The sequence below is a fragment of the Ictidomys tridecemlineatus genome, chromosome 2 (genome assembly GCF_052094955.1).
Source record: "Ictidomys tridecemlineatus isolate mIctTri1 chromosome 2, mIctTri1.hap1, whole genome shotgun sequence".
Classification (NCBI taxonomy): domain Eukaryota; kingdom Metazoa; phylum Chordata; class Mammalia; order Rodentia; family Sciuridae; genus Ictidomys; species Ictidomys tridecemlineatus.
Genome location: NC_135478.1, coordinates 92,066,480 through 92,088,299, shown reverse-complemented (window position 1 = coordinate 92,088,299; position 21,820 = coordinate 92,066,480). Strand labels below are relative to the sequence as shown.

The 21,820-nt window shown below is 44.6% G+C and overlaps 1 protein-coding gene across 5 annotated transcripts in view; it reads right to left on the bottom strand.

Annotated features, from left to right (window-relative positions):
- Nucleotides 1–21,820, bottom strand: part of Cfap251 (cilia and flagella associated protein 251) — an 83,034-nt gene that overhangs the window by 31,720 nt on the left and 29,494 nt on the right. For 4 of the 5 annotated variants that reach the window (XR_013434842.1, XM_078039243.1, XM_078039244.1 and 1 more), the window contains 10 exons: nt 19,487–19,701; nt 17,007–17,201; nt 16,031–16,281; nt 15,551–15,702; nt 14,134–14,307; nt 12,870–13,054; nt 8,068–8,182; nt 7,143–7,306; nt 2,897–2,987; nt 2,556–2,699 (listed from right to left, as the gene is read on the bottom strand). Coding sequence is in view for 4 of the 5 variants with exons in the window: in XM_078039243.1 (XP_077895369.1) it covers nt 2,556–2,699; nt 2,897–2,987; nt 7,143–7,306; nt 8,068–8,182; nt 12,870–13,054; nt 14,134–14,307; nt 15,551–15,702; nt 16,031–16,281; nt 17,007–17,201; nt 19,487–19,701 (1,686 nt within the window). In the remaining variant the exon portion in view is untranslated. The remainder of the gene's footprint in view (nt 1–2,555; nt 2,700–2,896; nt 2,988–7,142; nt 7,307–8,067; nt 8,183–12,869; nt 13,055–14,133; nt 14,308–15,550; nt 15,703–16,030; nt 16,282–17,006; nt 17,202–19,486; nt 19,702–21,820) is intronic. The other variant, XM_078039245.1, reaches the window with a different exon arrangement.

Sequence of the window (21,820 nt, the reverse complement as noted above, 5' to 3'; positions counted from 1 at the left end):
CTTGCAGTTCCAGTGGCTAGGAATGGCCATCAGGTCAACTAATTCTGAGTCCCCTGCACTTCCCCCACCAAGATCGGCTCCTTTTCTTTCCTCAATCTTGAAGCACCAGGCATTGTGCCAAGCAATCACCTAGAGAAGATGGGTATCAGTTTAAGATACACGTTTAGCTAAAAAAAAGAACCACAGATACAACCACGAAGGTGAAATGCAGTGGAGTGGGGGCAGTAAGGTGTGAGCTGGGCTTTCCTCAGGAAATGAAGTTTCCATAATGGAGTGAGCTTGGGGAATGCTCTAGTGTTCATCACTTATAAATTCCTGAGCCCAGGGACCTTTTAAAGGTCTGAATAGTGGACCTATTTTTTTTTATCCTATGTAATTCCCCCCCCCCGCCCCCGCCACATGTTGCTGGGGATTGAATCCAGGGAGGTGAAAATGCAGAGTGCCAGGCCCTGTACTTGGAGACGGATTAGTTCCATCAGGGATGTGACCAGGAATTGGAAATTTGAGGACATTCTCCAGATAATTCTGATGTGGCTGACCAGTTTGGGAACCAGCATTGGAAGGTTAGGTTTGGAAAATATAGCTCTAAGAATACTATTTTGTTGTAGTTGTTGTTATTTGTTTGTTTGTTGTTTTTAAGATGAGGTCTTGCTATGTTGCCCAGAATAGCCTGGAATTCCTGGGCTCTAGTGTCCCTCTGGCCTCAGCCTCCCATGTACCAGGGACTATAGGCACAACACCAGCTTAAAGAAAACTTCTATGTAGGCCACACACCCCTTCTTGGTAACAGTGTGGTACCAGTCTTGTGTTTACAAAATGCACATCAGAGACCCCCTCTGTGGCGCTTAGAGACCACCTGGTGTTCAAGGTCCTCATTTAGGACTCAGCCATGGGCTGTGGGCTCCAATGACTCATTTCTCTCTCTAGATGCTACTTGAAAATAAAAGCCACCTTCAAGCACACACAATACATGATTCTGGGTAGGCCCCTGGAGCTCTGTCACCTAATATGAACATCAAGACTCCGCTGGGCTTCAGGGATTGTGTGTGCCTCATGGCAGGCAGGTAACAGGCCACAGTGTTGGACAGCAGCCAGGCAACATGGGGGCCAACAAGTTCATGTTCTCTGACTCAGTCATTCTGCTTCTCAGAATGGCCCAAGAAAATAACTAGAGAAGTAAGCAAAACCCCTGCTCAGAGACGCTCATCACAGCTGTGTCTGCTGGCCAAATACTCAGACCACCTCTGTGTCTACCAGCTGGGGGATTGTTCACTTGGGTACAAGCCTCTAAAGGCAGGCCATCAAAGAATTTTCATCATCAACCTCACCAACCATTCGTTACTGAGAATGCCGATTCATGTACACACATACATACGCACGTCATTGAATGCCGATATATACACACACACATACATATTTACACCATTGAATGCCAATTCTTTGTTTAAAAATATAAACATATCTTTCTTTATATAGTGTGTATATACATACATATATATCCACCAAATAATAACGGTGATCATCTCTAGTTTCTATTTTCCTCTTTACAGTGCTATTTTTTTAAATCAGAAAAAGTTATAAAATTAAAATATATCCTTTAGAGAGCATGTTTTCACAGATTTTATGGTAAATGAAAAGTGCTTATGATATAATATTAAGTAAAAAATAAGATAGAAATATATATTCAATTTAGTACCAATTTTTTAAAACTAAAAAATTATTTCAAAAAGCCTTTTAAAACTATGTATGTATGTGTAAGCTGGGTGCAGGGTACATGCCAGGCTAAGGTAGGAGGATTGCAAGTGTGAGTCCAGCCTCAGCAACTTAACGAGATCTTATCTCAAAAATAAAGAAAAAAAAGAATAGGAGATTAGCTTATTAGTGAAGTGCCCCTGGGTTCAATCCCCAATACCAAAAAAAAACAGTTCACTTGAGGATGCCCCCCTGGGCTGCTTCTTGTCCCTGATGGGAGCTCTTGCAGTGGGGTGTCTCTGCCTGTCTCTGTCGTGTGACAAATGACTGACTGGGCTCCTCCTCAGACCAGAAGGGCCCCTACCTCCCAGAGGTGCCCCATTAACACACGCACTCTACAGTGACAATAAAAGTGATTGAAATGCCGAGTTCTTCCTCCATGCCCAACACCCCCCAGGCGTCCCCTCAAATCTGAGAAGGCCAGACCTTGTCCAGCCAGGGCGCAGCAGGGTGCTGCCTATCCAGTTCCAGAACCCATGTTGTAAGTCCCGGGTTCCCCAACAAGGAACACATCTTTGGGGAATGGCACACATCTTTCTATTTGTTTGGTTTTGAAGTTGGGGGTCTCCCCGTGTTGCAAAGCTTGGCCTCACAGTTCCCCTGCTGCGGCCTCTAGAGTAGCTGAGATGGTGTCTTTATTGTAAATCAGTTACTCGGGAGTGCATCTGAAATGCCCACAACCTTCTTTCTGATCCATTTATGTAAGGAAAATGTTAAACTTCTACTCTGACCTATAATTATCTTCCCAGAGGTAGTTGTTATAAATAGCGCATCCACCCCGTTCTTGTTTCTGTCCTACCTACCTTCTCTTCGGATGGGTAAAAGCCAATTGCTCTCATGACATAAGGAACCTCCGACAGGCAAATGTGTTCCGACACCTTCCTGGTCTCCATTGTATCAATACCTTGACTGCGGAGCTGAGAGTAGTAAAAATAGTCCTCCAGCTCCTGTGTGGAGATGAAATGAAAACACAGCATTCTGGCTTAGGCAAGGGTGTTGAGAGTTCAAGTACATTCTCTACAAAGTATGTTTTAAGCTTAGCAGGGAAAGGAGTTTGGGAGAAAAACAAGGGCCAAGCCCAGGCGTGTCTCTTCTACAGACTTAACTAGATGCAGCAGGAAGCATTTATTCTGAGGACAATTACCCTGTAGAACTTTCCTTCCCTGCCACCAGACACCAGACCATAGAACGGGGTCAAGTCTTCACCCCCAAGAGAAACCGCAGCCTCCAGGGCACTGGAACAGCAACAGAAAGTCACAATTAGGAGGCACTCATGCTCCAACACGGCCCAGGCAGGGCTCTGCCTGGAGCAGGGCCCTCTGAAGGGCACTGAGCCACCAGTCCAGTGCAGGTCTCTGCCAACTCCGTCAGAGAAGTCCCTCTGTAATAAGCCAGAGACAGAAAATTCAATGTCAAGTGTGGGACTCGGTGATACAGGGCACCCACCTTAATTATGGGTTGTGTTCTTTAGCTGATAACAGGGCAGGTGCTTGATAATTTGCTTGCAGTCTTTGGGGACCACATCTTTCTTAAGGGAGGGTAGGTGGGTGTTTGTATTCTGAAACCACATACTCCCAAGCAGAGCAGCTTTACAGGTAACTTTAGACACCAAAAGGTTGGGAAACCGTGCAGGTGGATCGCCAACTCTAATTGCTTCCACAAAAACTCAGGAGACCACAGGGACCCATGCCAGTCAGACAAGAATAACCCTCTGCTCTCTAACACAGGGTCAGATTTCCAAAAATAGGTCCTTTAAGTGGTAAGAAAACCTACTTTGGTATAAGACTGACTTCGGCTCATATAAAAGGCTAATAAGCTGAAATCTTTAAAATATTCCAGTCCATAAACTGGGCTTCTGCTAACTGGCGATTGGCCCTTCCGCTGGGACATTAAAACGCTGCAATGCAGCACACTGTGGGGAAGGGGCTCCACATCCGGAATGTGGAGCCACAGGGACGCTTGCAAGCTGTGGACTGACTGTGGGCAGGAAACTTGACCCCAGCCTCCATTTCCTCATCTATGAGGTGGGAAGGTGCACGAAGGTTGCTGGAAGGATCTGAAAAGTGAGTGTTCAGAGAGGATTCTCTGCCAGGCCCTTGGTCTCTTCCTGTGGAGTGTGTTTGGAAGTGGGGATAAGGGCAGCAAGCCTGGCTTTGCAGGATCGCAGCCCCACGTACTCCATTTACTCCATTTGAGCTGTTGATGTACCCCACACAGTGAGCTTCTTCACCTCTATGTGAGGATAACAACAGTGCCCACCTCACAGGACAGGACAGCAGGAGGGACATGTGAAAAGCACTCCACACAGGCCTGGCCCAGAAGAAAGACTCCATACAAAGTGCTTAGGATCACTGTTACCATGGAAACAGAACCGCCATGCCCCTACCCTCTCTTACAAAGAGATACCCACAAAACTGTCTTGCTGTCAGGGCTCTGCCCAAGCTCAGTAGGCAGTGCCAGGGCTTGGGCACCTGGTGCCTTCTCCAAGTAGGCTCAAGATCTCTTCTTGCAGGGCCTGGTCCTCACCCCAATTCCTGGCTCTGACACTGGGCTGTGGAGGAGGTTTCAGGCCTCGGGGTTCCCCCACCTTCAGCCATGTGGTCCTGGAGCAGGGCAGGGACCCAGAGGAGCCCATCACTACCAAGGAACCCAGATGGGAGGCTACACGAGCTCCTGGCTCTCCTGGACAGCCCAACACTCTGGGCTCTGCTGGTCAGGGCTGACCACATGCCTTGCTTCTTGGCCGTGGTCAGCTGATCCAGCGGGGCCAAGGACTGTATCAGGATTTCTCCCACCAGGGAAAGAGAGAGAGAGACTCGCTCGCCCTCTGATGAGAGCTACAATTTGTAAAACTGAGGAACTGTCAGTGGCCACACTCCTACGAGAAACCAAACCTAGTTCTGCAGAGAGAAGCCAACTGCAGAGCCAGGCAGATAGAGATGGGGGCAGTGGCAAGTGTCACTGTCCCTGCTCCTACTGCCACACAGCTACACAGGATCCTGATGACCTTCTCATAACCCCCCCACCTTTCTGCCTAATTTGGAGAAGGCAGAGCAATCATAATGGTGGTAATCGTTACCCTCAAGGCCAGTCTGAACTCATTGATGATGCTCCCATTTAACAGATGGAGGAATTGAGACTCAGAGAAGTTACGAGACTTGCCTGATGTCATCCAGTAAATAAGAGGTGAAGTTAAGACTTGAATCCAAGTCTCTGCTTTTATCTGAATAGGCAGCAGGAGAAGAGGAGACAGCCAGGCTGAGTATAAAAAGGGAATGGGGGATTTTAAAACACATGCCAGGGAGAGGAAAAGGGGAACACGCTAGCAAAGGCGGCGAGCAGGAAGGGGAATATGGGACGAGCACCGGGAGGGTGGCAGAAGGGGTGCTGGAGAAAAAGCTCTGAATGCTGCAACCCCAGCGTCTGGGTCTGAACACGTGCTAATTAGAAGTATCGGAACACGAGGGGATCTGTCATCTTCCTTTCACCCTAAAATTCTGCATCAATAAATCTAGTAGGAAATCTGTTTGTTTCCTTGTTTAGGGTTTTTACATTTCTTTCCATTAGTGAAGCGCCGAACATATTAAGTCACCAGAAGCAGCAATAAAGTGCTAATTAGTTTATAATGATCCTTTGTCCCCACAACAGATTAAATTGAAATTCTCAGAAGCCTGGACTCTGGCCAGGCATGGGAAAGCTACTGGAAAGCAGGTCTTTTGGTTTTGTTTTTATTAATCCCTACCCTTCTAGATCCCGGGATGGCTGAGAAGAAAACAAGAATTAAAAAGGGAAGACTGCTTTCCCACCAGGGTATCACCTGCACTAAGGTTGCAGGTGGCAGGTGAGGTGGCACGGAATCAAGTACCTCACACAGGACATGCTCAGGAAGGGCTTTTCAATGGAAGCGCTCACCTCCGGCTGCTAATGCCCCACGCCCCGGCCCTGCTCTCTTGGGTGAAGGCTCAGATTAAAGTCAGAGCTGCAGCTGCCATCTCAATCCACCTGGGCACCAGAGTGGACTCCACAGGCTATTTTCACTCAAATTCATGTTAAGAGGAGAAGCCTGAGTGTCCGCTGTAAAGAGGAAGGTGTGTGCTTGGCAGGAGGAGGACTTGAATCAAGTTGGGAGCCATGAATCAAGTTAAGTTTTTGAGGAAGGAAGGTGCCTCCAAGCTGTCTCTACTTACCCCTAAAGTCACACTATTGGGAAAGGTCTGAAACAGAGGCAGAGCGGGGACACGGAGAGGGTGACCTCGACTGGGAACCTGCTGCTGAGTGGTTTGTTCCATCCCCGTTGCAGTTGACTGGATTTGAGTAGCTGAGGGGATCATTTAAGTGCTTCTCCCTTCTTTCAGTGAGAAAGATCCTGAGCTCATAAGTGAATGCTCTCATCAAGAAAAGGGGAGGTGATCATTCATTGCTGCATATGTAGCTTTGCACTAAATAATACTTTTTTTTTTTTTTGAGACAGAGTCTTACTACATTGCTGAGACTGGCCTTGAAATTGTGATCCCTCTGCCTCAGCACCCCAAATTGCTGGGATTACAGGTGTAATCTAGCTACATTAGGTACTTCATATATATTATCCTTACAAGGGACCTGTAAAGGTTTCTATTGTTACCCTCATTCCCAGATGAGAAATCTAAGTATCAGAGATATTAAGAAACTTCCCTAGGTCCCACAGCCAGCAGAGTAGGCCCCATATTCAAACCCATGTCCCTGTACTCTCTGATGTTCAACCCTAGAATCCTCCAGAATCACCTTAGGTAGAGGTTCTCAGTTCAGGTCAGGAAGGGTGAGAAGAGGAGACTGAAAGTACACATTTCAAATAATACTCTAATTCTGTAATGTACAATCTATGACTTTCTACTTTTCTACATAGATGATTTGTGAAATGTACAACTAGGTATAACTAATTTTCATGTCTTTAAAAAGACTTTTCCAAGGGCTGGGGTTGTGGCTTAATGGTAGAGCACTGGCCTAGCACATGTGAGGCACTGGGTTCGATCCTCAGAACAACATAAAAATAAATAAAGGTAATGTGTCCATCTGGAACTAAAAAAAAAGAAAAAGATTATTAAAAAAAAAAAGACTTTTTTCCATCCATTCCGGCTGGTGTGGATGTGACAGTGAGGGGTATTCAGGGAGCACGGGTGAGTCAAGGTGGACTTGAATAACCTAAAGCATCAATTCAGTCCCATGGCCCGCGAGACTGCACAGCAACTCTTGGTCTGCACAGTAAACAGGTGTTACAAGAGAGCATCCTTCAAGTCAGGCTCTGTGACATCCTAGCACATGGTAGGGCTCCACAGCTGTCAGCTGCTATTGAGTGAAAAGAAGGGGTCTACCCTTGACACCTCCCTCAGAGGCCAAGGTGTCCTGTCACGCACCTTAAATTGACTTCCCACTGCACCACTGAGCGGTCCCGTCCTCCTGCTGTGAAGGCGTAAGAGCCGTCATAGGAAAGAGCCATCCCGGCCACCCCATCCGGGTGGCAGACAATAGCACATGTCTTGTGTGGATTGCCATCAACTGGCAAGATCTGAAGTCCAACCTAGGAAGGAACATTCATTCAGTCTCAGGCAACAGGATCCCAACCCAGGCCTGGCCGGCTGCGTGTCACCTCCTGATCCATGAGCTGCAAGAATCTGTGTGTCCAGAACCATCTCAGGGTGTGGGAGGCATGTGGATTGTAGCTGAGCATCCATTTACTGGCCCTTGCTGGGGGAGATGGGCGCCCCTCACAGCTTCGCACATGAGAGACAGGAAGCCTTCCTCCCTATCCTCATGATCAGATGCCCAGGGGTTTCCAGAATAATTCTTACAATCTATGACTTTCTACTTTTCTACATAGATGATTTGTGAAATGTACAACTAGGTATAACTAATTTTCATGTCTTTAAAAAGACTTTTCCAAGGGCTAGGGTTGTGGCTTAATGGTAGAGCACTGGCCTAGCACATGTGAGGCACTGGGTTCGATCCTCAGAACTACATAAAAATAAATAAAGGTAATGTGTCCATCTGGAACTAAAAAAAAGAAAAAGATTATATAAAAAAAAAAGACTTTTTTCCATTCTTTGGAAAAAAGGGCCACATGTCTTCACTGGAGATACAGAAAATACGGCAGGTCTACCCTCGGATATTGCCCAGAATCCTTTTTACTAATCTAGCAATTTTTAGTATCATATCACCCTGGACGGAAGTGGTTACATGCGGCCAGCAGACCAGGTATCCTTGAGTCTGTCAGTCCTTGGGACTGACTGCTGCCCACAGGTGAGAGGTAAAGAGTAGAGGTAGAGAGCAGAGGGCTGCTACCTTGTCTTTGTTAATGAACACCAGGTAGCGCCTCTGTAGATCCAGGGTGGTTTTCACAGGGAGGACCTGCGTCTGCTTGATAGGAGATCCATAAGTTGGCCCAAGAAGCGTCTTTCTGGATGGGAAAAAAAAGGAATGGATTTTTAAATTCCACAAATCTAAACACAGGCTTTGGTTGGGACTCTGTGGTCATGATGATCTTATGCATTTTTTGATTCTGAATTTCTGTCTTGTCACTCAGCTCAGCTGGGATGTAAGAGCCCTTCCCAGTCCCTGAGAACAGCTGCTGTAAATAAGAGGCAACAACTCCAAACAGCAAACGCTCTGGGGAGCTGGGCTGTGAAGAGTGCTTGCGGGAGTCTCGCCGCCAACTTAAAGCACATGTGAACAAGAGACAAGAAAGAAGCTGCAAGGAAAGGATGCTCATTGGCAGGACACTGAGAGCACCCCAGTCCCAGCGTGAGGCCCCAAGATGAGGATGACATCTACGCTTTGTTCCATGTGTCTGATTTACTCAGGTGCATGCTACACACAGATTTCCAAAGCCCATCTGTGCTCAGGCATCAAACTGCAACGGTGTTGGTGTCACTTCTCTAATTCAACTTTTCATTTTTCTTTTTTGAGATAGTGTCTTTCTATGTTGCCTTAAACTCCTGGGCGTCAGCAATCCTCCTCTTCAGCCTCCTAAGAAGCAGGTACTTCAGGTGTGTGTGGCTGCATCTGGCTTAGATTCCTCTAATTCAGACTGTTTTATAACTAGGGCTCACTCCAGGTGAGGGCTAGATGTTCCCTGTGGCCAGCAGCATATAAGCTCAGGACCCCTTATTTGTACCCAGTGAGCCCTGAGGGCTTCTAACAGAATTAGGATGATTTCATGGATCATCATTATTAATAATAAATTTTAAAGTAAAGAAAAGGTGGGGCTGGGGATGTGGCTCAAGCGGTAGCATGCTCGCCTGGTATGCGTGCGACCCGGGTTCAATCCTCAGCACCACATACCAACAAAGATGTTGTGTCCGCCAAGAACTGAAAAATAAATATTAAAAATTCTCTCTCCTTCTCCTCTCTCACTCTCTCTTAAAAAAAAAAAGAAAAGAAAAGGTTAGATGCTATCTGTGCTTCCAGTTCCTTATTAGTAAGATAGGGATAAGGACAGCACTGGCCCCTACGCTGGCTATACTGGACGTCAAATTACTCAATATGTATGAAGCCCTCAGAATGGTTTCTGGCACACAGCCACCTAACTGCCACCACATAACTGTATTATTAAGCCTATCGAACAATCTTATAAATTAATTATCTTTTTCTTCTAGCCAAAAAAGTATTATACACTAATTGTGAAAATTTTCAAACATTTAGACACATAAACCTATAACACCACATTGCTGCACCCTGTCCCAAGATAAGCCTGGGAAATAGATGTACATGATTTGAGAATTTCTTTTGTAATTATGATCTCATATGAAGTTAGAAATATACTGTTTATGCTTATTTGGCAAGTTGCTCTATCTAATTTTATATCTTAAAGATATTTCCTTGTTACCACATAGAGGACTATCTTACTTTCTTTTTTTCCTTTTCTAAAAGCGGCACCGTGTTCCAGTGTACTGACAAGCCATCGTTTAACTAACTCCCTATTAATGGACATTTGGATTGTTTCCATTTTAAAACATATTTTCAAACAAGAGATCCTTTTACTTATGTCTTGGCATAACTGTGTGAGTACGTCTGTGGGCTCCATTCCTAGAATTCAGAAGATATGATAAAATTTAATAGAGGGTGACAAATTGCTTTCCCAAAAGGTTGCACCAATTTGCACCCCCACCGTAGCGGGAGAGAGCGTCCGACTCCCATACCCTTGCCAGCACTTGGCACTATCGATCATTTTTATCTTTGCTAATATGATTTGTAAAAAATGATATCTTGTTTTCATTTGCATCTTTGATAGACTGCTGAGCATCTGCTCATGTTTATTGGCCTTTTTCTGTGAACTGCCTTTTCATGTTCTTTCAAGTATTTTTAAAATGTGTTTTAAAATTTTTTTGGATTTATCATGAAAAAGCAACTCCTTTCCCATTAAGCTGGGGTTATGAGGCTTTACTTCTCCTACAAATGGAAGATGTCTCCTGAAAGGGGTTTTATTTCGGAAGGACGCAGATGTTCGGAACAAGAGGTGGCGGCTGCACAGTACTGTAGCTGTGTGGGACTCCACTGCATTGTTCATTTTTAAATGCTGAGATTCCCGTTATGTGAATTTTATCTTTATAAATTATCTTCTCCCGTTATGTGAATTTTATCTTTATAAATTATCTTCTTAAAAGATGACTCATGCGAGGCTGGGGCTGTAGCTCAGTGGCAGAGCGCTTGCTTTGCAAGTATGAGGCCCTGGGTTCGATCCTCAGCACCACATAAGAAATAAACGAATGAAGATATTGTGTCCATCTACAACTAAAATATTTTTTTTAAAAAAAGATGACTTATGCTAATTTCAGATTGATCTCCAATAAGCAAAACTCCTAAATGTGTGGCTCGAAGTCTCTCTTGTTGATAGCTGTTAGCAGGAATTTCAAGCCCGAGGCATGCCATCCCTAACTCTCCTGCCCTGCAAATGCAGAGAATCTGTAGGATATTCTTTGCCCTAGAAATGTGCATCCATTAGAGATGATGCACAGAGATTCTAAAATCTTCCTAAAACTCTTCTTTATACATTCTTCAAGTGTTTTAATAGTTTTTTTCCCCCTAAATTGTGCTGGATTTCTCTTCCTACCATATAATGTGGAATTTCTTATTTTTCCTTATGCTTTCTAGGGAAAAAAAAACTTTTAAGGAAGAAAAAAAGACCTCAGTGACTGGGGCTTGCAGGCCCTATCTCATCTGAGACATTCGTCACAACAGTGGTTGTCCTCTAACACAGTTGCTGCTGCGAGCTCTCCACCTACCTGCTCCCAGGAAATGCTGTCGCTCCCAATTTTGCTTGGCTCTGCCTCTTTCTAGCTAAACCTGAGAGGCAGAAAATCCCCTCCAGGTCTGTCCAGGCAGGACCCAAAGCCAGGCTGCACAGGTCTGTGCAGTCTGTAGTAGAGGTCAGAGTCAGAGCGAGGTTTGAAGATCAAGTCTTGCCTGCCCTGCCCAGCTGCGTCACTGGGAAGACCTGAACCTCAGCAGGACGCAGGATTTTGAGGATGAAATGGATGATGAGTGCAGGCCTGGACAGAGCTGACATGCATCCATGCCCATAGGGAGGAGCAAGCCCAAGGTCTGCAGGTCCAGCACATCCTGCGGCCACCTCCGGCTGCAGGACCACTTCTGCAGGGAAGGTGCTGCACTCAGATACCAGCTGTGCATACCCTAGGCTTGGCCTTCAACCTTCATCTACTCTTCCCTCGACATCTCCTGTCTGTGGCTTTAAACCCTTCTTTCCTCTTGACCTCCAGCCCAGCTTACTTCATGACCTCTGGAGTCAAGCACCTAAGCCGGGTATTCCTACGTGGATGATGAGTAGAATCTCAAACTTACCTGGTCTAAACTTCCAGTCCTGACTGTCTCAGACCTGTCCTTCCTCATCTGATTTGAGATCAGTCCTGCTGCTCTGGCTGCTCAGGCCAGAACCCTGGGGGCCTGACACACTCCTCTCACTTAGAGTAAATGCAGTAAATGACCACACGGTGAGAGAGCAGGTGCCACTGAGAAGTGGCACGCAGAATGACGACCAGCAAACCCTGTTAGCGTTGCCTGCACGATGTACCCAGAACCTAACTCCTTCCCTGTCACCTCTTGGGGCCACCATCATCTCTTACAATAGCCTCCTGACCTTGCTCTACCTTTGCCCTCTGTACCCCAGAGTCCAGAGCCTGGACAGAGGCCAGGTGTCAGGTGCCCCGCCCAGGCTGAGCTCTCCCATACTCTCCCCTGCCCACTCCACTCCAACCAAGACTTCCTGGCATTTCTCAAAACCAAATGCTTTCTATCTTCAGTTATCTTCATGTGCAGATCCTGTCTGGAGGTCTTTTCCTCCAATGCCCTAGCTTGCCCTTTCACCTCCTTCAAGTCTCTTTCTAATGTCACCTACTCTGCGGTATCCCCTGCTACCCTTTGAAAACAGCAGCTCCTCTTTCCCAGGACCCCACTCTTGGGGTCATTTTGCATGCCACCGCTCCCTGGCCTGGCACCTGCTCCCTTACCACCTGGTCAATTTCTGCATTTATTGCAAGTGTAAGCCCCACTATGGAGAAATGCTTTTTTTTTTTAATATGCATTTCTTTAGTTGTAGGTGGACACAATACCTTTATTTTATTTTTATGTGGTGCCGAGGATCGAACCCAGTGCCTCATGGGTGCCAAGTGAGCGCACTACCACTGAGCCCCAGCCACAGTCTGCTGTTTTGCTTTTACTCCTCCCCCCTTCAGCACCTGGAACAGCGGCTGGCTCATGCAGACAGGGGACAAAGGATGCCACCTTTGAGAGCCAGTTTTTTTTTAAAACTTGGGAGTAGTCTGGTGAAAATATGGCTTTCTTCACGTAGAAGAGCCAGGCACTGGAGAGCATCAGCAACCTTTCCTGGGCCCCAGGCTCTGTCTCATTCATTGATTCATGAGCATTGAGCTCTGGGCATCCTACCTCCAAGCTGTACCCGGCTGCTGGGCTGTGTGACCTTGGGTGAGAACTACTTGTGTTTCTGTGCCTGAGTTTCCTCTGCAAAGTGAGGAGGATGATTATAGTAGCCAAAGTGTCCCGGGCCCTTGGGCGGAGACCTGAAACAGACTGGGGGCGGAGGAGCTGATCCAGGCGAACCTTGCACTCACCTGCACATTTTGGTGGTCGAATTAAAAAGTTTCATTTTGTAGCCACTGTTGCAAATAAGCAAGAATTGCTCCTTGACCAGTGGCGGGTACCAGACCATACAGGTTGGGTAGTTGCCCTGGTCAGTTCGATGTATGTCCAAGACTTCCAGGTTGTCTTTGTAGCTCTTGATGAGATTATACTCTATCTGCAGAAGAACCCAGGAGGACAAATGTTAGGACTGAGCTGGATGAAGAACTCATTCGAGGAGCCTCAAGTTCTGGGTGCTGGCCTTTCTAATCCTCAGCCCACAGGGAGACAGTGTTGGCTCCCTCAGACTCACCTAGACCTCGAAAGGAAGGAGTTACCATACTGAGTACTCCCCTGAGAAACAAGTCCAACTATTTGGGCTGGGGATGTGACTTGGTGGTGGAGCCCTTGCCTAGTATAAGTAAGGCCCTGGGTAGTTTAATTCCAACTCCCTTCAGAGTAATAGCTGTGTCCATTTCACAGAGGGTCAAATATATGTTCACAGCAGCTTGCCCAAGGCCACGCAGTTAAGAAATGGTAGAGGAAAATTTCAAATTCAGGTCCAACTGACCCCAACTTGAACTCTTACAGTTATGTTGTTCTGCACCCTTAATGTTATCTTGCAAACTCTTCAAGAGCAGGAACTAATTCACATCTAAATCTCAGCATTTAATGATCACAAATTAGTAACCTGCTGCATTTTCCCATAGATATGTTTCAGTGGGTACTCCAAGATCAATGGATAGAATAAAGAAAAGCAGAAAAGGAAGGCAGAGGGGCAGTAGGGAGAGAAGATGAAAGGAGGGAGGAAGAAACCACAGATGGATACACTGAATGCTTTGGAATCCTTTTGACTTCATCCCGTAATATTGTGCTTGCACTGTCTCTCTTTTTATCTCCTGTCCTCTAGGAGCTTGGAGGGTTCAACCCGGGTGTCATACATGCTAAGTAAGTGCTTTACCATCCATGGAGCTGCATCCCCAGTCTGAGTCTTCCATGCTGTGGGGGATACCCTATTCCCTTGCCTTCCCACTTGCCCCTTCCCAGGAGCACCCCCTTCAGGCCCCGAATCCCAATACAGTGTCACAGTTGTGTTAAGGCAAAATGCTGACTCGGGGAGGGTCTAACACTGTGCTGGGTACTCCTTGTCTCCAACAAACACACATTGCGGGCCTGTTCTATGCAAGATGCCAGGGATGTTGTAACGAGAATGAGACACAGTCCTGGAGACCAGGAAAACAAAACTAAACAGCTTACCAAGAGTCTGTCTGAACCCAGGCTCAGCAGCCTAGGCTCGTTGCTGTCCAGGTGAACCCCAAATAGGAGGCTTTGGATGCTTTTGCGGTGAGAGCGGAGTCTTGCTAAATATTCCCAGACCCTTTGTCCACTTTTAACTACTACCATGTACACAGCCACAGTGAAATTTACATCCTGGATACAAGCACAGGAGCAGAAGTCATTTTTTTTTTCATTTTATGACTTAAGAATCATATTTATGCTCTTCACAACAATTTTGCTTTTAGAATATCTTATCCACCCAGGCAAAGTGCCACACGTCTGTAATCCCAGAGGTTTGGAAGGCTGAGGCAGGAGGATCTCAAGTTCAAAGCCAGCCTTGGAAACTTACCATGCTCTACGCAACTTAGCAAGACCCTGTCTCTAAATAAAATATAAAAACAGATGGGGATGTGGCTTAGTGGTTAAGTACCCCTGGGTTCATTCCCTGGTACAAAAACAAAAACAAAAACAAAAAAACCTCAGAATTCTATCTTATCCAAAAAAATCTTACTCTGTCAGAACACACAGTAAAATAATTTAATAGATGAGAAAATCACAGTTACAAGTAATTATAATATATGAGAAAATTACAAAGGTGGATGGGAGAAAAAGAGTTCATCTGACACTGGAGTCTTACTCTTCTTTCCAAGTCCCCCCCCCCATTCTCCATGGAAAAACCAAGAGCCTGACCCTTTATTTTTGCCCTCCCTTCTCTTTGTTCAGCTGCAGAAAATAGAAAAGGTACGGCAGAGGCTGTGGTGGGAGAGCGCGGTCTGGAGGGACACAGATTCCTGAGCTGTGTGCCCCGATGCCTTTGCCCTGGCGAGAGCCACGTGCACCCCAGAGGAGAGGCGGCTTGTGCAGCAGTGGAGGCGCTCAGAGGCTGGGGGGACAGGGAAGGTGCTGCTTCCCCCAGAAAAGCAGACCAGTGGTACAGGCAGGAGGGAGAGGTCAAAGGTCTAGAACATCCTTCCTGAGACCATGAGCCCTAAGAATAGAGGAAGGAACAGAATACAAAATGCTGGGTAGAGGATGCTGCTCTGAAATCAAGGAGATTTCGTCTTGTCAACAATGAGAGGCAAAGATTAAAAGAACAGGTGCCATCACAGAAGAAGCCACGTCTGGAAGTTCTGAGACCTAATCTTGTGCACAGGCAAAAGGCCTTCTACCTCCCCCACCCCTTGCTGGAAACAGCTTTATTGAGATATAATTTACATACCACACAGCTCACCCATTTAATGTGCAAGGTCCAGTGGTTTTTAGCACAGCCACAGAGTTGTGCATCCATCATTGCAACATTAGCATGTGCCGTCACCCCCACTTTCCCCGATGGGCTCTCTTTTGATCTTCAGTAAGGGTGCTAAGCCACGCGCCAGAAGTCAGTGAAGATACTTACAGCAGTCGCCATATACTGGGAGTCATGAGAGAAGCTGACGTGAGTCACACTGGTCCTGGAATACTTGAAAGCCTGTGGGGTTTCATTTACTAAGGACATTGCGTCAAGAATATAAACTGTCCCCTCTGTGAAGCCAGCTCCAAGCAGAGCTCCTGAAATGACAAGCCAGAGAACCCTGATGGAAAAAAAGGACTTTATTCCATTTGAGAAATAGGGAGTCTGAGCCAGGCTTGGTCCTAGGTGCAGAGCAGACAGCAACCAGCACAAACTGACAAAGTCTCTATAAGAGAAATAAACTGAAAAGGTGGACACTTGGCATGAGCTCTCAGAGAGCAGGAAGTCCAGAGTGCCACAGCATTCTCAGAGAGAAGGCGTCTCCTCTATCGGGGGCAACTGCTTGGAGCCCTGGCAGCTAAGGGCATAGCCCCTGTGGCGTGTTTTGGACTTGGAACCCAAGTTGGATTGGAGAGGTGAACATACCTTCAGGGTTGTAGGTCAGACTCTGGATTCCGAGCCCTTTCTCAAAGACCCTGCTGAAAAGATACTTCTTCTTTTCATAATCCCACACTTTAATTATCCCACAGACACTCCCAATGGCGATTAGAGGTTGGTATGGGTGGCAGGAGATGGCATAAATGGCATCTTTGGGCTCTATGAATAACTTCTCAAGTTTGGTGCCATCTGTTGTTAAGTGGTACACCGAGGCATCAGATGTTCCAATGATAAAATTCCTGTTTGCCAAGGAGAGACCAAACAGTATCAGTGTTTGCAGGGAACGGGGCACGCCAGCCATTCTCTCTCTAATTGCACACGAAACGCCTCTGTCATCTGTAATTTAGTGACATTATTAACCCAACATCTCCAAAAATATACCACCAATACCCAACAGCCTCCATTTGCAAGTGAAAAAAGCCCACTTTTCTACATGTAAATTGAGTCATTAAGTATGCAGATGGACAGTCAGTTGTACAATTAGCTAATCTGCACATGCAAATATTCATTTGTGTATGCAAATATGGAGCTGGGTGCACACATACAGATGTGCCTGTAAAGACTGCAAGGGTAATTAAGCAGACTCACAGATAATTCGGTCTTGAAATGTTATGGCTATTAATTATCTAGCGCCTTTAACCACAGTGGCTGGGACAAGCTCAGCTCAGAGCAAGAGAGCAACTGTGGCCAAGGACTCAAGGCTCAACCGAGGTGAGAGAGAGCACAGCATAAGGACTTTCCAACTTCTAGTTACTCAAGATTCCTTATATTAAAAAAAATGATCCAATGATCCTTCGCAATCAGCAAAGGAGACCATCTGTAAGCAGGTAAAGGGCTGAGGAGAAAGGCTAGGCCTCTCCATTTCACATCCAGGAACAAGAGAAATGTTCCACTGCTTGGAAACAAAAGATGACACCAGACTTTTTTTTGACATTCCAGTTGACTAGATTTATCAACAACTTACCTGACAATGAAAAAGTCACCTTTTAAAGTACAGTCCGGAAGGAAGTTTGATTCCTCAGTAGGAGGATTTGCTGGGATATTTGAAAAGGATAGACTCCTTATGGGACTCAGTTTGAAGTGACTGTACCAGTTAACAATTGACAGGGTGCTGTCGTAGAACTTAATGTTACCCCTAATGTCACCTGTGACAAGGTAGCTGAAATAGAGAATAACATGGGTTTGTTAATAGCAGTAATAGCAAGTATCATCTATTGAACACCTGACTATGTTGCATTCTGGGCTCTGGGCATGATAAGAAAAACTTCATTGAATCTTGTCTGATTTGTATCTAGGAAAAGTATGAGGTTGCCCCACTTTACAACTAAGAAATTAAGCTCGGAAAAATTGAAAAATTTGCTCAAGACCTAGGATTATTGGATTTAGCAAACAACAACAACACAGGATGCCCAGATAAATCGGAATCTAAGATAAGCAATGAATTTTTTGGTGGTAGGTAGGAAACTAGGGATTGAACCCAGGGACACTTTACCAATGAGCTATATTCCCAGCCCTTTTTATTTTGAAAAAAGGTTTTGCTAAGTTGCTTAGAACTCACTAAGTTGCTGAGGCTGGCCTTGAAGTTGTGCTCCTCCTGCCCCAGCCTCTGGAGTCAGTGGGATTACAGGCATGTGCCATCGTACTGGACTATTTTCCCCCAATATTGGGAATCAAACCCAGGGTCTTGCACATGCTAAGCAAGTGCTCTACCACTGAATTATACCCCCAGCTCATTTTAAATTTAATTTTGAGAAAGGGTCTCACTAAGCTGCCTAGGCAATCCTGCTACCTTAGCCTCCTTAGTAGCTAGATACAGTTACACACCACTTCATGCTGATGAATAATCTTCTGAGTAAGTATATCCCAAATATCCCAAGGGACATACATATGCCCTGCAACTGTCTGACTAGACCACACAGAGAATCCAGGTGTATCTGAAGTAAAGTTCATGCACCCTTTCCTGATCTCCAACATCAACCATATGCATAGAGGGACAGTGATTTACATTTGCTATACCATTATAGATGACAACCAAGCCAATCAACCAGCCCTCCAAAAACCACACAGGCTGGCAATGGGATACTAGCTGCTTCCAAGGAGGGCACTGTTGTAAAAGTGATCATAAACCCCTGTCCAGTCATCACAGTCAAAGGCAGTGTTGCATGACAAAATGGCTTTTATTTCCAGTCCTTGGATCCACCCCAAATGAGCTTTTTTTTTTTTTTACTGTGACACAATTATTGTGATGGAGAAGGGGAGTAAATTATCTCATATATTATACACAGTGATTAAAGGAGGTTTCTTGTTAACAAGCAAGGCAGGTGGGCAGAGTAATGGGCTAGAACTTATTTCACTGCCCTCTGCTGGACAGAAGCAGCAAAACTGGCCAAGTGTTTTCCTTCAAGAGCTCCCAGGTCCTGGCTGGTTCTAATACGGAAAGAGAGGAACCTAGGTATGGTCTTCTTTGGGCCCTAAGCCCCAAATAATTGAGTTGACTATGTCATCAATCACAGATCTCCTATGTTTTATGCACTGCTGGGTGAAGATGACAATTTGCACCTCTCTTTGTGAAACCACACCAGGACCTCACTATTCCCCTGTATCAGAGGGAAGGCAAAGGAAAGCTAATGGGTCTTTTAAAAGCAGATGGTACTGTGACTCCAACCATATAAGTAGGTCCTCGTCATTGGGTATTTCCTCCACACTTCTGGGAACTTCTCTAGCACACTAATGATGGCTATCACTTACCTAGGGGCACCTCTAGGCTAAGCAGTGTGCAGAGTTCTACACACTTGTCTCATGAAAGCCTCTTAAAATAACTCACAGAGAGACAGTGCTGTGGTGCCCACTCTGTGGATGGAGAGATGTAGGTTTAGCAAGGTTAAGTTTCTTGCTCAAGATCACCCAGCCAGGAAGGGTTGCAGCTGGAATGTGAACTCTGTTCTAAGCAAGGTTTAGATAATCTGTGAGCCTCCATAGTCCCTCAAAATGAAGTTAGTGAATTCTATAAAGTTCTGATGCATTTGATTTTCACACAATGCATAAATGTCATTTTTCAATCAGATAGAAACAAGATAGCTCTTTGAGTTATTTTTTTTAAATGTAAAGTATGCAAAATTTGGGGTGCAAAACAAGTGTAATTAGCACCAAAGAAAAAACTTCAGTTATTTTTTGTTTCACCAACACAAAGGGATTTTTAAAAAACATAACGAAGGCCTGTGATCTTAAAAAATCCAATTAGTACAAATGGGACTATAAAAAGAAGTAACTCCACCCCCACCCTTAGTTCTTGTTCTCACTTCTTTTCCTCAGAGGCAACCAATGTTCTCAGTTAATTATGAGTCTCCCCAGAAATATTCTATGCATATACTAAACATGTGTACAGAAAGAGTTCTAAAGCATTTTTACAATCATCTATAGCTACTTTTTAACTAGATTAATTACTTATCAACTGTAGTGAGCACGGTGATGCCCTCCCTCTGCAGATGTACCAGTTTACAGGGCTTGATGTAGGGAAAGCTAAAGAGGGTGGAGGAAGACTCCGGGGGACGGTGTACATCCCAGACGACCAGCTTCCCTTCCATCGTCGCCGAGAGTATTTGTGTTAAATTCAAGTGAAAGACGGACTGGCTAAATTTTCCCACAAGCTTGTTGAATGTCTGTGTTTCAAAAGACAGAGTATGAGTTATTATTGGTAATAAATTCAAAACAAAGCATTTGTCAAAAATGTAACATTTTTATAATACTGTGCTGAAATAAAATGAGGAAAAAAAGAAAGGGGAAAAAAACATAAAGAATCACTAAAGACCTTCTCCCGTGGCTCCTGCCATGGTCCTGACAGTCCTGAACCTCCTAAAGTTTACTAAGAGCAAATGATGGGTTGCGTACTGCATTCAATTAAACTGCTTGTTTAAAGCAAATGAAAGAGTAGGTAATCACTGTTTATACCAGGCCAACTTCTACAGAGGTTTCAGAGGCTGATAAAGAAATTGACGTCCTTCATGAGCAAAAGCATGCTCTGATTGTAACATATCATAAAATAATTACCCCAGTTTCCTTTGATCGTGCGATATTTTCACATCAGTAAAAATTATTTAAACACTTATATAGAAATGCCCTAAATAAGAGTCCTTATTAAATTTGTACTACAAAATAAGGCACTAGGCTGTTTTTCTTAGGCAGTGTCTTAGAGATGAAGTATAGAAAGAATACAGAACAGTGATAAAAGCCTTTTTAGTGAATGTTCATGAAATAAATGAAACTCAGCAATGTGAAAAAGCAGGTCTGCTGCCTAGTTCTCTAAGTATGCCAAGAAGATTGTGGGCTTGTGTCCTCTGACCCAACACAAGAGGATTAGTAAAGAAAAACTGGCCAAACAAGAGCACCAAGTTCTTTCTAAGAGCAGCACTGTTTCAACATAAGGCATTTTTACCATTTCAAATTGCAGTAAATGCTCATTATTTGCTGATTCTGTACTTGCAAATTTCATCTACTTGCTAGAATTTATTTGTAACCCTAAATCAATATAGTACTTTCATAGTCATTTGCATATGTGTGTATTTGCAGTATGGCAAAAAAAAAAAAAACTTGACTTACATGACACATACTTTCCCAGCTGAAAGTCAAACAAGGAAGGGTTCTGCCATCACCTTTATTTATTTATTTATATGTGGTGCTGAGAATTGAACCCAGTGCCTCACACATGCTAGGCAAGTGCTGTACCACTGAGCCACAGCCCCAGTCCAGGGTTCTGCCTTCTTATTTCAGTTCTCATACTATAAACAAATGTTCTTTCCATTTAGTGCTGTGTGGCACACATTTTTTGGTGTTTTTTTGTTGGTGACTTCAGTATTTAAACCAGCCCTCAAACTTAATGCTGAAGTGCTATCTAGAGTCCTGAGTATAAGAAGGCTATGATGTGCCCTGTGGAGGAAATGCATGTCAGATGAGCTTCATTCAGACATGAGAAGTTCTAGTGCTATTCATCATGAGCCCCCTGTTAATAAATCAGTGTTGTATATTAATGGTGTCTTTAAGCAGAAACACGCATAAAATGATGCTGAGTGTTAAAGATGTGACCAGGGGCTCACAGGAACCTACTGTATTTCCCCTGGGAGTGATGGGTCACTATTCACTAATTCAGTACTTGAAGGGACTTTATAGAACATAGCTACCTTGATTAATGAGAGCTGACTACTTTTTATACTCTCATTTCTGGAAAACAAGTTTGCACACAGAATCATCTTTCCTTACGTCCATTCATTCCATCTTTATTTTTTTATTTTGGCATATCCTTTTTAAAAGTAATTTTTACAAATCATACTAAGAAAGAACAGGAGCAGTAAAGTCACCATAAAGTGTTCCCTGAGGGCAGATTATGTAGGCATCAAAGGGAGGAAATGCTGTAGTAGACAGAAGCCCAGTTCCAGCTCCGGTGTAGGGGCTTGAAGTAAGAAGGTGAGAAAAAACACTTTCTCCACATCTGGTTCCCTACCTTCTTAAATAGCTGAACACACTCTTTAAAAAATTATTCTGAAACTGAGCAGCTTCCTAAGAGATTACTCATGTCCGGCTACTCCCTGGCATGACTGCTAATTAATTCTTGTTAATATGCACAAAAAACACTATAAAATCCATTGCTTTTTGGATATATTCTTATATGGCATTTTACTTTTTTTTTTTAGAGAGAGAGAGAGAGAGAATTTTAATATTTATTTATTTATTTTTCTTAGTTTTTGGTGGACACAACAACTTTGTTTGTATGTGGTGCTGAGGATG